This window comes from Diplotaxodon limnothrissa, linkage group LG23 (genome assembly GCF_057381915.1).
Source record: "Diplotaxodon limnothrissa isolate DT_005_m linkage group LG23, D_limnothrissa_male_GT1.1, whole genome shotgun sequence".
Taxonomy (NCBI): domain Eukaryota; kingdom Metazoa; phylum Chordata; class Actinopteri; order Cichliformes; family Cichlidae; genus Diplotaxodon; species Diplotaxodon limnothrissa.
The window spans coordinates 2,397,555-2,412,556 of record NC_140617.1 but is presented as its reverse complement, the minus strand read 5'-3'; the positions used below and the strand labels follow the sequence as shown (position 1 = coordinate 2,412,556).

Here is a 15,002-nt window from a genome sequence, read left to right as displayed (position 1 = left end):
TGACAATGAGGGAAAGTGAAGCTTTACTACTTTTTTAGTTTTTAATTTTACAAAGACGCCTATGAAGTCAAGTTGTACAAATGAAAAGTCTGCAGATTCTCGATGCACAGACAATCATGTGGCTTCAGACAAAATGTGACATGCGCGTCAGTTTTTCACAAAAGCCCTCCGCTGTCTCGTGCTTTCTGCTTTTAAATTACAGCAGCCTCGTAAACCATCATCATCTTTCACCATCAAGAATCCACATAATGAGTTTTGACTGCTGCATGAAATGTTTACAATAAATCATCTCTTCCTTTTGTTGGTAACAAAGAGCTCTTGGTTGATATGAGGTATCGTGTACAGATGCTATCAGCTATCACCTGAAAACAGATACTCGCGCACTCACACTCACACGTGGTTGAATAATTCATAGATGTTGGACTCCCACGTCTTTAGCTTGCCCCAGGTACTCTTTACATTTCCATTGACTGGGTACAAGTGGTGCAGCTTTAGCAGAGATCTGTAATCGAACACTGTTAATGGCATCATCAGTCAGTCAGCACACTCACATAATTACGGGATCGCAGTAGCTAGGAGAATATACAGTAGAACAACAAGAACGCAAAGCTCAATCTTCATCATTAGGCTGATGATAATTAGTTTGGTGGTGACTAGGAAATGTCAAATGTAAGCTCAGTTGTTGTTTGTAATGCTGCTAACTCTACCTCTACTTCCACTGATATGTTTAACATGTATTTGCATTTCCCTTTTGTCTTTTTTTACGGCTAGCTTGGGTTTGTGAGGCTTAATCGTTTCATTTGATATCTGTCAGTAACCGAAAGTTTCTGTGATTTTCCAGCTAAAAATAAAAACAATCAGACAAAAATAAAATACAAAGTTTTCTGTATTTTTTTTTGACAAAAAAATGTCTTTACATTTAAATTTATCATCAAGAACAAGAATAAAGAGAAAACTTTGTTCTACATGTGCGTTTTTAAAAAACAGTGTAACTAAGTTTCAGTTCACAAACAGATCATGCATAGACCTTATGTTATAACCAAATAACAGGTAACCTCAATTATCATCATATGCAGTTTCTACAGATTTATTTATTACATCAAAAATGTCACAAAATACACAACTATCTGTATTAATAAGATGATAATAACAGAGTCTGGAGCTCGGGGAGGGTTCAGTTACTTTCCTCAAAGCTGCCGCTGCTGCTGAGGGAGGAACAGAATCTCATGGTGCTCATGGGATCAGACACATACCCTGAGGATGAGAACAACAAGGATTTTTTTTTTAATGTGGTGGTTAAGAAGGACAAATAACAGTTCAAGGGCTGATGGGCCAATTCATTAGATACACCTTGCTAGAATTCTTCTTTTTTGCCATCAAAACTGTCTTAAGTCTTCAGGCCATAGATTCAACAAGCTGACTCAAGGAAACAGTTTCATACTTGTCTACCAACAATGTGACTCTCTCTGTTGTTATAGGCTCTTTGCTGCAATGGTAAATGGCCTGTATACACTACATTCAGTCATCCACACATTCACACACTGGTGATGGCAGCTACATTGTAGCCACAGCTGACAGAGGCGAGGCTGCCGGACACTGGGGTGAAGTGTCTCGCCCAAGGACACAACAACCGAGACTGTCGGAGTCGGGGCTCGAACCGGCAACCTTCCGATTACAAGACGAACTGCCAACTCTTGAGCAACGATCGATAAGCGGTTATCTGTGTTCCTGTTGCCTTCCTGTCACGCCATTCTCCTCTGACGCCTGGCACCAACACAGCATTTTACCCATATAACTGCCTCTCACTGGGTATTTTCTGTTTTTTCCAGGTCATTCTCTATAAACCCTTGAGATGGTTGTGTGAGAAAATCCCAGTAAATCGGCAGCTTTGAAAATAATTAGGCAGTCTGGCACCAACAAACCATGCCACATTCAAAATCACTTCAGTCACCTTTCTTCATCAATCTAATGGTCGGTTTGAATTTTAGCAGGTCCGCTTTAACATGTCTACATGCCTAAATGTATTTGCTTGGTTGATTAGAGGTTTGCATTGCATCAGCAGGTGCACCTAATGCAGTGGCCAGTGACTGTATACCAAACCAGCCGCTTTAAAAACGGGTTAAAAATTGGGCCACATTCAAGTTCAGAATGATGACAAGCACTAACACAAAAGTTTTGAAATGCAAGAGATCTACTTAAAAAGTAATTTGTGTAATCATACAGTGTTACTGACTCTGTGTTATGCACACAAACCATTTCGATCGATGGGAGAGAACTGCATGCTCCTTCTTAGTTCCTCCAGTGAAAGCCCCCCAGATGCTCTGCGCTGCTCACTGAAATTAAAAAGAACATCCTCAGCATTTGTTCATTAATCTACTGGAAAACAATACTTTGGAATATATACTGCTGCATTTACAGGGAGAAAGACAGATGAGACGAAGGCAGCTCCAAGCAAAGAAACTCAATACTCTGCAGGTGTGCTGTATACAAAATTCATGACAGGTATAAATGTGCAACCCCAGCTCATAATAAGGAGACATAATAATAGGAAAAGGTTATTTAGGTTAAGGAATTTGACTTCATTGCTCCGATTTCTGAAGTTTTTTACAATATATTTACGATCTGTGAAACATGACACTAAATGTGGCTGAAAGTTGCAGAGGAGTTTTTTTTTTTGTAGGACAATATTTACAAAGAGGGCCTTGTCTAATTTCAGTACTCCATATTGACTGTTACCAGGCTCTCACTCTTCTCATGCACACACACAAACAAGCTCAAAGACAAGTGTCTAACAGAGGCCTTCCTTCACAGTCAGAATGACAGGACTGTTTTATTACATTTGCTTTCCTTTGCTTCCTGGTTGGTATCCGAGCAACTCTACTCCCCACTGAATGGAGTTGCTCAATTTGCCTGCTTGTTATCAGCATGACAGTTGTTGAAAGTGTTTACAGGATTTGCTTTTACATCACATGTTCTTGTCGAATAAGCCCAGACATGTTTTTATTGTATATACTCACATATACATTGTTGTATATTTTCATCTCAAAACTGGCCTTTTCTAAATATTGGTTTGGCTCGAGATCCACTTTCTTTATGGCCTTGGCAGGGATGTGCTCTCAAAGGAGCAATCAGAAACTTAGAAAGCTAGCAAACTAAAGAAAACGCGTCCATCTTAGCCAGAAAGAAATGTTAGAGAATTAAGATATTAACCCCAGTGGGCTTTGGCCAGCAGCAGAGGACCAAATGAGTGCGAGTGTGGTTACTGTGCAGTAAATTATTCCCACCTGTTTAAGGAGACGCTCGAGTTGTCTTACCTCTGGGTCCAGAAAGCATAGGCGCGAGTGTTGAGAGCATACTCGAGTTCAAAACGAGAGCGCAGGGCGGCCACGTGGCTCCGGCCGGGTCCTCCTCGCCCGAGCAGACAGTCAGACGAGGAGGAGGGAGAGAGGGAGCCGCTACTGTTACTGGAAGCTGGAGACATCAGCTGTGATACATAATAGAGAAAATGTAATTATTACAACATGCATGTCATGCACAGCAGAAGGCATTTAATTATATGTGGCAGATTATGTACCTCAACATTGCACAGGCATTCCTCCAGGCTGGAAACCACTTCAGAGAATTCAGGCCTGTCCTAAAATTTCAAAAGAAAAAAGAAACTATATTTATTTTAGCATTTTTATAAACACTCAGACATGCATCAGGCCTATCCCCAAAAAGATGCACAGGTGTATTCTCTCCAAAACTGGCGTGTATATTCTGCTTATTTTAGTCCACCCACACACGAGGCAAAGGTGACCTGTGCTTTTAAAAGCAGCCCTCAGATCTCTCGCCTCGCTGTAAGAGAACAAACACTGCCACCCTGCAAAGCTGTTCAATTATACATCACATCCAGAGAGAGCGTCTGTCTGCATGTCAATGACTGAAGCCAAGACCAAAACAAATGTAGGATAACATTTAGGAAACACTTAAAGATATATAAAAATGGAATACACGTTTTTAAAAACCTTTTCCCTACATTATGTTTTCAAAAGGTTTTACAGAAATTTATTATTAACTTTAGGAAATTTAAAAAAAATGTACATATGTATGTTTCAAAAGCAACAGTTTGCACTTTCAACAAGTTTAAATTACACAGATGTCACGGCCGTTCATCTGGAAATCTACAGTACAGCATGTCCCAGTGTGAAAACCACGTGAGAACCAGTGTACTGCACAGGTGAGGCACCAGGAGAGAAGCCTGCATGTAAGATCCTGTGGCAGCCTGCTCTTGTTAAATAAATGCTTTCATGACGTTGAAGTGGGACAAGCAGATCACAAAAGTAAACAGATAACTAGTTAGCAAACAGGAAGTCGATGTACCACTGAGAGGAAAATGTGCCCGCATGATCAGCCGTGTGATAACATTAAGGGGAAGAAAAGAAGAGGAATCCCAGCTAGTTATAAACACCACAGCACAGAGGGAGGATCATCAGTGTCCTGAGTACTCCTAGATGTGAACAGCGATGCAATAATCTGTCATCTGGGGATCAGCTTCTCTCATTCATTACTGCTGCTTGTGCACTGAAGGAGCAGCTGACTCAGCATCCTGTGACTCTCACAGCCTTATTATGTTTATATAGTAATGGCTGATATAATATGGATGACATCATAGTATTTTAGATTTTAATACAATAAAGCTCTTAATAGTTGAGTATATCCTGACGAGCTGTAATTTAAGAACAAGTTGCGGGGCGATCGTGGCTGAAGAGTTGGGTGTTCGCCTTGTAATCGGAAGGTCGCCGGTTCGAGCCCCGCTCGGACAGTCTCGGTCGTTGTGTCCTTGGGCAAGGCACTTCACCTACCGCCTACTGGTGATGGCCAGAGGGGCCGATGGCGCGATATGGCAGCCTCGCTTCTGTCAGTCTGCCCCAGGGCAGCTGTGGCTACAACCGTAGCTGCCTCCACCAGTGTGTGAATGTGAGAGTGAATGAATAGTGGCATCAAAGCGCTTTGAGGGGTCCCGAAAAGCGCTATATAAATGCAATCCATTATTATTATCCGAGTAATTACTTCTCAGCACAATCAGGCCGTTTACCTCTGGGCAGGAGTTCCAGCCCCTCATCAGAAGTGCAGAGATGGGTTTGGGAATGGAGTAACCAATAGGAGGCCGGATGTGATGATAGGCCATGTCTGCTGCTGCAGCAGCTAAGGACAAAACAAATATCTTAAATTCAGCTGTAAAAAGTGTTATCTGAACTGCTTTTGTGATCTATTTTACTTTTGTGGTGGTTAGTATTTGTTTGTAGTGCAAGTAGAATGTATGCATGCTTTGTTTACTGCTAATTATCAGACATTTCTGCACTGAGGTGATGAGCTAGCTCATGTCTTTGCATTTACTGAATGTTTTCTTGAAAAGTCTGAAAACTCTAAAATACCACGTGGACAGTCTTTTGGCTAATGTATGGATCGGGCACTAATTTTGCAATACGAGATGTCACTGATTTAACTTCTGTTTGAACTCATTTGATGAAAAATGACCAGGCTTCAGGTGAGCAAAGGGAATTTCTCCTGTCAGCAGCTCCCACAGACAGAGGGCGTAGCTGAACATGTCCGCCTTCACTGAGTAGCGAGTGCACTGGGTGAACACCTCAGGAGCCATCCAGCGCAGGTTCTGCCAAAACACATGTGGAGATAAAGGTTGTTGAAAGCTCAAGAGGTGAGGACGGACGTGTATTTTTAAAATTTGGTCTACTTTAATGGCAGCACACACGTATGCAAACAAAATGAAGCCCAATTAAAACCATAAACGCTGTGTCCCAGCAAGGGCAAGTAGATCATCATAACAGGCAGCTCCCCGGAGATGAAACACACTTAACACCAAACTGCAGGCCAAGCACTGTGCAGGATTGAGTCAGCACATTCATACAAATTCTGCATGAAGGCACTTTTCTTTTTTAGCTGGCAGATAATTGATGGCAGTTGCCAGAGAAAGCACTCACTTGAAGTCCAACAAAACAACAGCTTATACTTTTTATCTTTAAATTTTGAAAGTCACTCAGTCTTTCATGGATGCTGCAGATGGTGTCAGAGTTATTTGGCTAAAGAGGGGAGAAAACTCATTCCATGAGAATTTGCACCTGTCATCAAGTAAACGTGAAAGAGCAAACAGCACTGACCCCTGGCTGCTTGGTCATGTTGTCCTCTTCAACAGACTGTAGAAATCTGGATTCTGCAGAGAGAGGCAACGACATTTATAACATCACGCAATTTACAGGCTGAAAAATGAAAAGTAACAGCAGCACAAGTGCACAAGTGTTCCTGGGTAAGTGAACCTAGAATTAGATAAGTATTGAGCTACTCGTCATTACAGACCAAGTCAGGCTAAGTGTGCTGAACAGATCAAGAGCAGATTTTATTGTTAATAAACTTTTCTGATGGACTGGTTAAAAATGTATATGCTCGACTGGAGCTCTGGGCCATCAAACCTCGGTTCAGTGGATGGATCTGATCTGTTCGTAGGAACAGTAGAAAGTGTCAGCATTGACCAGCCTGGAACCAAATCTTTTATTGTTTGTAGGACTTTTTTTTTATTTTTATTTTGAGTTAAATGAGTGCTAGCCCTTCATTTTTTTTCAAGGCTAAACTTACTAATTTTAACCACTGCTGCAAAATTAAAGCGAGAAATTAGCCATCAAGCCTCTGCTAGCTTTTTAGATGAGTTTTTTAAAATCCCTAATGCAGTCTCGCAAGACAACTTTTATCTAATACATTTTTTTAAGAAGGTTTGCTGAGTCTTCCAACACGGTTTCAAGAGTATGGAAGCAACACTGGGAGCCCATTAACCCAGCAGGAGGACCAGTATCTGCTTTGTGAAAAGAGAAACAGGAGGAGCACTCCCAGAGCCCAGAAAACAGCCTCAACCAGTTTCCTCATACGCATGTTTCTAATCAAACTGTTGGACATCGACTCCATTAGCATGAAACAACTTCCTTTAGTGGGATCTGTGCTGAACCCCATCACCGTGTAGCTCCACTGGTATTTTCCAGAAAATAACCCAACTGGCCGGTCCACCAATGGCGCCTATTCGCTTCAGAAATATGCAAGAGCAGCCTAGTGGAGGTCATGTTTGCGGAGCTCTGGCAGTTCCTTCTTGCACAAAGGAGTAGCTACCGGTCCTGCTGATGGGTCAATGCTAATTTTACAACCAGCTCTCCTCGTGTTTTTTGCGACTGAAAACCAAGTCGGGAAGGTAGACCTTTTAAATCAGCTTATGATTGGAAAAGTTCTTATAGCATTTACATTTATCACGTTACTGGAAGTTATTTTATTTGTTGCTAATAACATTTGTAACATTTTAGTTGGACAAATAGAAAAGAATAAAGAAAACATCATCTATGGCCTCACCTCCGAAATCAGCCACCACTGCGTGTCCATCCTCATATAGCAGAATATTGTGACTGGAAGGAAGACATGTATTATTTGCAGTGACAACAGTTATTCTCCAATTCCATTCCAGCACATACGTTTCCACTGTGGCACCTACCTGTTGAGGTCCCTGTGGATAATAGGCTGTGTGAGGTTGTGCAGGTACTCCATGCCCTTGGCCACATCAATGGCAATGATGAGCTTGGACTGCAGGTCGATAAGCCTGTCCATTGACACATCATTAAAGCAGCAACCACTTAGTACTAGATCAATGACCCCTGCCAATCACACACAGCTCTTTACACAGATCAATAGGACAGCCTATAAAGACATCACCTGGCCACACAGTTAGCAGAACACTTCATCTGGATCAATGATGATTCAGGCTGAGGGGAAGAGACTGGTGAGGGGACACTTCCGAGGATGATAATGGGACCCGAAATAGTCAACTGCGCCGTGCACACCCCTCAAAGTAACTACCTAAAGTAGTCTGACCTCTTTTTACAACCTGTTTATAAGGACGATTATTACTTACTTCACTGCACCAGAGTTCTACTAAGTTATTTAGGATTCCTTTTTTAATTTGGAAGTAGATTACTAGAAATAGATAGTAGAACGTATGTAACATCTATAATGCTGAGTTTGTATGTAATGGCAAAGATGACTCGGTAATGGTGCATGAAGAAGGGGAGAGCTCTAACTGAACTGTTTGGGTTTGTGTGTGCATACTTTATATATTTATGTTGTTCTGGCACAAATCGATTTACTCAGTCAGAATGTTCAAAGTCTAGAGACAAAAAGTAAAGGCCCATATTGGGATTCTTAACTTATGCTATCCAGGTTAGAGTTAAGTAGTAGTGTATGGTTAAGGTTTCAGGTAAATTGCTAAGACATGATAATTCCCAAAATAACTCACAAAAACTTCCTCACCTCTTCTGCTCATGCAGCAGGGAGAACAATGAGCCTCCAGACACATACTGGGTAACGATGGCAAACTGACTGGGGTCGTCCAGACATGCTCCCACAAACTGGATGATACAGGGATGATTGAGGCAACAGAGGATGGAAACCTCTCTGCAGAACATATCTACATCTGACTTTGAACAGTACGTGTTCGCTCGATAACTACAGAAAACATTAAAGATTCAAGGGTCAATTAGATCTTTCCACCTTCTAATAGATGAATCCAAAAGCATATCGTCAGCTGTGTGAATAAATACCGCTTTATGGCGACAATTTTATTTCTACATTTGCCTTTGTAGACTCTTCCAAAGGAGCCTGTGTGGGACACACATAATAATATCAGATCTGTAAGCACATTAGATGGGGGGGAGAAAACAACAGGAAATAGACTCACCCGATCCAATAATTTCATTAAACTCCAGCTCAGACAGCTGTAGGTGGAAGTGAGATGGAAGACTGGCCCTGAGCACAAGAACTTCTGCTTTCTCTGAAAAGAAAATTTAAATAATCATTAACCCTACAAGGCACAATGTTGCTTATGTTAAATGCCTGCACATTTTCCTGTTGAACCTGCAATAGACACACTTTATTTTGATGTGTTATTTTAAGACCATTGCAAAGGTTTAAATCAAATAACATTCTTATAATGGTCACAGGATAGATGGCACATATAGCATGTATAGCAATTAAAATACATTTAAATCAATTAATTTTGGCATGAGTAAAACATTTGACACCTTTATATCATTCCCTGAAATGTAGCTTTCCAATTTCAAACGTTGATATTTACACAGTTTCAAGCTGTGTTTTATCATATTCATATCAATTTATTATGCTGGAGACGCATCTGTAGTTTACACCACCCCCAATTTCACAGCAAAAGACACCAAGTGTTATTATCAGCAGCTAAACCCCTTCGTTTGGCAGCAGACGTGGCGTGCACTGCCTCGTGAGCTGTCAGCGATGTTGGAAATCAGCTGTGCTTCACTCCACCTCAGTACCTTTAGTCATGCTTTTGATCTTTCCTAGAGGAGACGGAACAGAGACGTAGGAGCCATCTGGAAGAGATGCATGTTCAGACACATTAACAGGAGATTATGTGGGGATTTTAATCCAGATAATATATTTCAAGTGGTGACTAACCCCCTCCTGGCTGAGAGTACTCATTGCAAGGAGAGTCATCTGGACGTTTGTAGTGTTTTAATAAGGTGACTATGGCATCGTGACCTGGAAAAAATAGTAAGTGAGCAGCAACATTTATTTCAGCTTTCCAAGCTTGCTGAGCTCATAATAGTCTAAGCAGACCTTTTTCATAAGCCCACATGAGGCATGTCTGTTCGTCTTTCTCTCCACTGGACCTGCTGGGGTCGCAGGCGACAAGGTTCATGTCTGCACCACTGTCCAGCAAGAATTGTACCAGGCGGATATGGCCATGGAAACAGGCACTGTGCAGAGCTAAACAACACCACAAGACACACAGATAATAATGAAACTCAGTGCACTGTAAAGAAATTAATAAATCAATTAGTAAACGAGGTCTCACCTGTGTGTCCATCTCTGCCCTGATAGTTGATGCTCATGGCACTCTGGCTCAACAAGAATTTGACCATCTCCAGATCTTTCCCGTAGGTGCATGCACTGTGACATGAGATATGAATTTAACATCACCTCAGAGCAATACGTTAGCTGTGAAATGTGTTTTTGCACACTATAAATTAAGCTAAATATACCTGTGAAGTGCTGTTTCACTGAATATGTTCTCCTTTGAAAGACTGTCTGTACCAGAGTACTGTATTAACTCCTTCACGGCTGTGAATTTGCCGTTGTAGCAGGCCCTGATGAAACATAGCATTCATTGCAATTCATGTCATGTACCAAAAACTCAGAGAAGACCTCTAACACTGCAGATGATTTACAAGTGTAACGGCGTATCCCCGTAGATGTTCACAGAGTGAGGCTGTACATCAAAGCTGCCCTGCAGAAGAAAGCGGACAACTTCATGGTGACCAAAACGAGCACAGAAGTGGAGGGGGACGTGATCTTCATTGTCTTGGGCATTTACTGGTGGGGAGAATACAAATGTTAGAGGAAATTCAAATTTAGAATTCAAGTAGCTTCTCTGTGGCTTCTGAAGAAGGAAAAAGCTTAAATCAAATCAAATCAAATCACTTTTATTGTCACATCACATGTGCAGGTACATTGGTACAGCACATGTGAGTGAAATTCTTGTGTGCGAGCTTTGTAAATGCTTTTGTATCAATATATCAACCATCAAGTTTCTCTTACAGACCATCAACCCATGTCAATTTTGATCAGAGCTCTCTCAAGGTCTCGGGTCCTACCGTTAGTTTTGCTTCCCTCACTCAGCAGCAGTTTGACAATACCAAGAAAGCCCTTGGCAGCAGCCAGATGCAGAGGGCGATCACCCACCTCACCACTTGCATTCACATCTGCCCCAAACTTCAGCAGCAGCTTCGTCACCTACAAAACAGGAGAGGACCAGAAGAAGCCCAGAGTACAAATACAGGTGTTTACAAAGATGCTGTCCCCACATGAAGTTTAACATGAGGAGTTTACCTGCTCGTGGCCATTGTAGGAAGCAATGTGCAGTGGGGTAAAAAAGACAGCATCCTGAACGTTAACATAGGCTCCGTGCTGTAGAAGTATGTCTGCAGCCTGGAGGTGGAAATAGCCACAGGTCAAGGAACGAAATCAACACGGTCCATAACGGCTGATGATTTTCTCTCACCTCATGATGCCCGGCCAGTGTGGCAACATGAAGGGCTGTGAGAGCACCGTATCCCAACTGCTGCACATCTGACCCACCATGGAGAAGCGCAGTCACTAGCTCAGCATTATCCTGCAGCATGCAAATAAAACAGTAATACTGCATTTCCACAGATCCTGCAGGGTTCAATATAAGCATATGTCATTTTTAATCTGCAGTATTATCACAATTAATAACTAAAAACATGAAGCTATGTCCATGGTACCTTTGTGTGCACTTGCACTCCACCATGTGGTAAAAATTTAGAACGCTATCAACCAGATAACATATAGCATAACAAAAGCAAGACATGGACATGGTTCCACCTTGAAATTTACGTTACTGCCCTTTGCTTCTCTGCACCTTGTAAGCAGCCAGGTGGAGAGCAGTGAATCCATTCCTGGTCAGTCTTGAAGGACGCAGGCCTTTGAGTATCAGGGTGCGCATATGGGCCTTGTTCCCTGGACACAAATATGTCACATTATGCACCAGTGAAATATCTCCTTTCAACAAAACATTATATTTACTGCAAATGAAATAACAGGGTGGACTGGAATGAAAAACTAGAGAAACCACAGTTCTAGCCTTTAGTTGCATTATTATCGTCTATATTTAACCTTTATGTACAGTGATGTGATAAAGTATTTAACCCCATCTTCATTTCTTAGTTCTCTGCATATATATTTCAGATCATTAAACTTAAATTTAATATTAGACACAGTTAACTCAAGTGAATACAAATTCAAATACAATTTCACTTGCCACACCCAAACTGGATTACTGCCAGATCCGCTGAATCAGGAAATCACTTAAGTAGTTGGAAAAACCTCTGAAAAAGCAGCACAGTGACCCCAGCACAGCTATGATCTAAAGAAAGGGCTACAAAGTCATTTCTAAGGCTTTGGGATTGCAGCAAACCACAGCGAGAGCCATTATCCACAAATGAAGAATATTCAACAATAGGAGACTGGGCAAAAATGCCATCGATGGGAAAGTTCCAAGGAGAAAACCACTGCTGACCAAATGAACACAGAGGCTCGTATCATATCCCAATATTTGGTGGACTGACCAGACAAAAGCAAGACTTTGGAAGGTTTGAGTCTCCTTACGTGTGCTGTAAAACTAACACAGCATACCAACAGTCAAGCATGGTGGTGGTAGTGTTATAGTCTGGCGTTGCTTTCCTGCTTCAGGACCTGGAAGACTTGATGTAATTGATGGAACCATGAATGCTGGTCTACCATAAAATCCCAAAGGAGAATATCCAGCCCTGAAGCTCAGTTGCACCTGGGTTATGCCGTAGATTAATAATCTGAAACACACCAGCAAACCCACCTCTGAAAGGTTTAGAAGTGGTGGAAGGCTGGACGGACTGAGATGCTTTGGCAACCTCAAACAGACTGTTCATGCTTAAACTTCGTGCTTGGGGTGGCTGTGGCTCAGGTGATGGAGCAGATCAGCTACTGATCGGAAGGTTGGTCGTTCGATTCTTGGCTTCCCCAGTCTGCATGCCAAATATCTTTGGGCAAGACACTAACCCCAAGTTGCTCTCCGATGCATTCATCGGAGTGTGAATGTAGTTTCGTTTGCACTTGTGTTTAGAAGTGCTTGTATGAATGGGTGAATGAGGCATGTTGTATACAGCACTTTGAGTACTCCGGGAGAGTAGAAAAGCGCTGAATAAGAATCAGTCCATTTACCATTTAAACTCTCCAGTGTGACTCAATTAAATCAATTCTGGAAAGACGAGTGGGCTAAAATTCCTCCACACTGTTGTGAAAGACTCAATGGCAGTTATAACAAAAACAGTTACTAGACTTAGGGGCAGTTACTTCTTCATGTAGAGCCAGGCAGGTTTTGGTGGCTTCTTTTTCCACTTTATAAATGGAATCTTGTTATTGTCATTGTGCTTTTTATGTACTCAGGTAATCTGTGTCTAATATTTATTTTTGTTTGATGATCACTTCCAACCAGTCACGGCAGATATCGACCCCTCCCTGAGCCTGGTTCTGTTGGAGGGTTCTCCATGTTAAAAAGGAGATTCCCCATCTCACTGCAGCCACGTGCTCATAGTGGGTCATCTGATGTTGGAATTATCTCTCTCTTAGCAGGGTCTTTACCTTACAGTATAAAGTGACTTGAGGCGACTCTTTGGTGCAATATAAATACAACTGAATTGAATTGAATCTGAAACTTGTGTGACAAGTATGCAAAAAAATAAGAAATCAGGAAGGAGGCAAATACTTTTTCACAGCACTGTACGTTCATTTCAATTCTGTTTAGTTCTGTGCTGCTTACACCACAAACAATAATGTCCGTCAGGCTACAGTAATCCTTCCCTCCACCATCACATTTTGTTGAGGAGTTATTAATAGACTCTAGTAGTCATGCATACCTCCACACACGCAGCAGAGATGCAGCAGCGACAGCCCCTTCTCTGTTCGGTAGCTCACATTCACCTTCTGAAAAGCTTCATCGGAGCTGAGCCACAGAAAAATCAACATCACCTGCTTGTGAACGATATAAAACCACTGACAGAGAATTATTCAAACTAGGTGGAATTCCAACAGAGGAACAGTGCACGTCAGCTTAAATGTAGTTCCTATAGTGACTCATACAGATTGGATCGCTCACAGAAATATAAAGAGTTTGTCACCTGAAAGCGAGCTTAAGATCCACCAGCTCGCTGTCTTTCAGCTGGAAGTCGTCTTCCAACTTCTCAATGATCACAGAGTATGACTCGCCAACTTTCTTCTTCCATTCATCTTTATAACACCATCATCAAGGTGAAACATTAATAACAATGTAATATTTTATCTTACATTTCTAATTATCTATGCATATATTCAACAATCTACCGAGTATACACATAGCCTTTTGCAGCTTCAGTGTCTGTAAACTGTAACTTATCCTCTTGGGCGTCCCTCCTTCAAATGCAAACCTCATTATCAATCATGTGTATACATGTGGGAAAAAAAGTCATTACCTGTACATGTCTGAGATGGTCTTGATTTGTAATTTCCCATTGAGGGGATCCTTCTTGTTTTATCTGTGCTGTATAGTTTGGTGTAGAAACTAGAGTAAGACGGGAACACAATCTCTCCCTCGGCCACAATTGCACAGGTCCACATCAAAAGGGGATCATAGCCATGAGCTAAAAATAAACACTACTGAGTGGAATGTCTAACAACTATGACAACTGATCTCTCTCCCCTCTGGGTGTATATATGTACAGTATAAAACAAAGCAGGTGATTGGTGTCCTACAGTGTCCCACTGTCCCGTGGCTCACGAATCTGAACATGACTTAAATGATTGAAATTATTTTTGGGGGAGTTTTATTTTTATATATTTCTGTAGCTGATCTTCACTGATGGAGGAAAAACTGAGTAAATAGAAGCAATGCTGCTGGACTCTGCAGTCTGTGAAAAAAAAAAAAACTCAAATAAAGAAGAAAATCCAATATCTCCAGTGATGTATAAGTATGCAGATTTCTCACTTTAAAAAAAGAGAAAAAAAAATACTATTATGGGTCTACAATAAAACAATAAACTTCATAAAAAATATACAAAAGTATTATAACTATTTAATATTAAGGTGGACTATAATCTTGCTTTGTTTTGTCACCTTTCTATATTATTAAAAATATACACTAACCAGCCACTATATTAAATCAACTGCTCATTAATACAAACATCTAAAGCAAAAACATGGCAGCAACTCTACGTCCACACGTACCCGGGTATTTTTGAAAACGCAGATTTTGCACTTTTCGTCCACACCTAAACGGCGTTTTCGGTGACTGAAAAGGGAGATTTTTAAAAACTCCTGCCAGGGTGGATATTTTTGAAAACTCCGTTTTTGCG

At 41.3% G+C, this 15,002-nt stretch overlaps 1 protein-coding gene across 1 annotated transcript; it reads right to left on the bottom strand.

Annotated features, from left to right (window-relative positions):
- Positions 1 to 1,167: 1,167 nt before the first annotated feature.
- tnni3k (TNNI3 interacting kinase) lies at positions 1,168 to 14,268 on the bottom strand. Its single transcript, XM_085347413.1, has 25 exons — positions 14,124 to 14,268; positions 13,794 to 13,902; positions 13,533 to 13,618; positions 11,501 to 11,598; positions 11,120 to 11,230; positions 10,948 to 11,046; positions 10,713 to 10,851; positions 10,287 to 10,431; positions 10,101 to 10,205; positions 9,914 to 10,008; positions 9,676 to 9,825; positions 9,514 to 9,597; positions 9,372 to 9,428; positions 8,765 to 8,857; positions 8,628 to 8,685; positions 8,338 to 8,532; positions 7,526 to 7,630; positions 7,387 to 7,439; positions 6,159 to 6,211; positions 5,521 to 5,653; positions 5,078 to 5,187; positions 3,575 to 3,634; positions 3,315 to 3,484; positions 2,254 to 2,333; positions 1,168 to 1,254 (listed from the first exon to the last, which is right to left on the bottom strand). Exons 1-25 carry the CDS (start codon positions 14,266 to 14,268, stop codon positions 1,175 to 1,177), a joined length of 2,613 nt encoding a protein of 870 aa, XP_085203539.1. The 3' UTR covers positions 1,168 to 1,174.
- Between the last annotated feature and the right edge of the window lie 734 nt (positions 14,269 to 15,002).

Excerpts from the sequence above, each read along its gene's own strand:
- tnni3k (XM_085347413.1), bottom strand. The coding sequence starts at position 14,268 with ATGTGGACCTGTGCAATTGTGGCCGAGGGAGAGATTGTGTTCCCGTCT. Across the intron at positions 3,485-3,574 it reads AATGCCTGTGCAATGTTGAG|CTGATGTCTCCAGCTTCCAG; the intron begins GTACATAATCTG and ends TATGTATCACAG. Across the intron at positions 1,255-2,253 it reads CTCTCCCATCGATCGAAATG|GGTATGTGTCTGATCCCATG; the intron begins GTTTGTGTGCAT and ends TCTCATCCTCAG.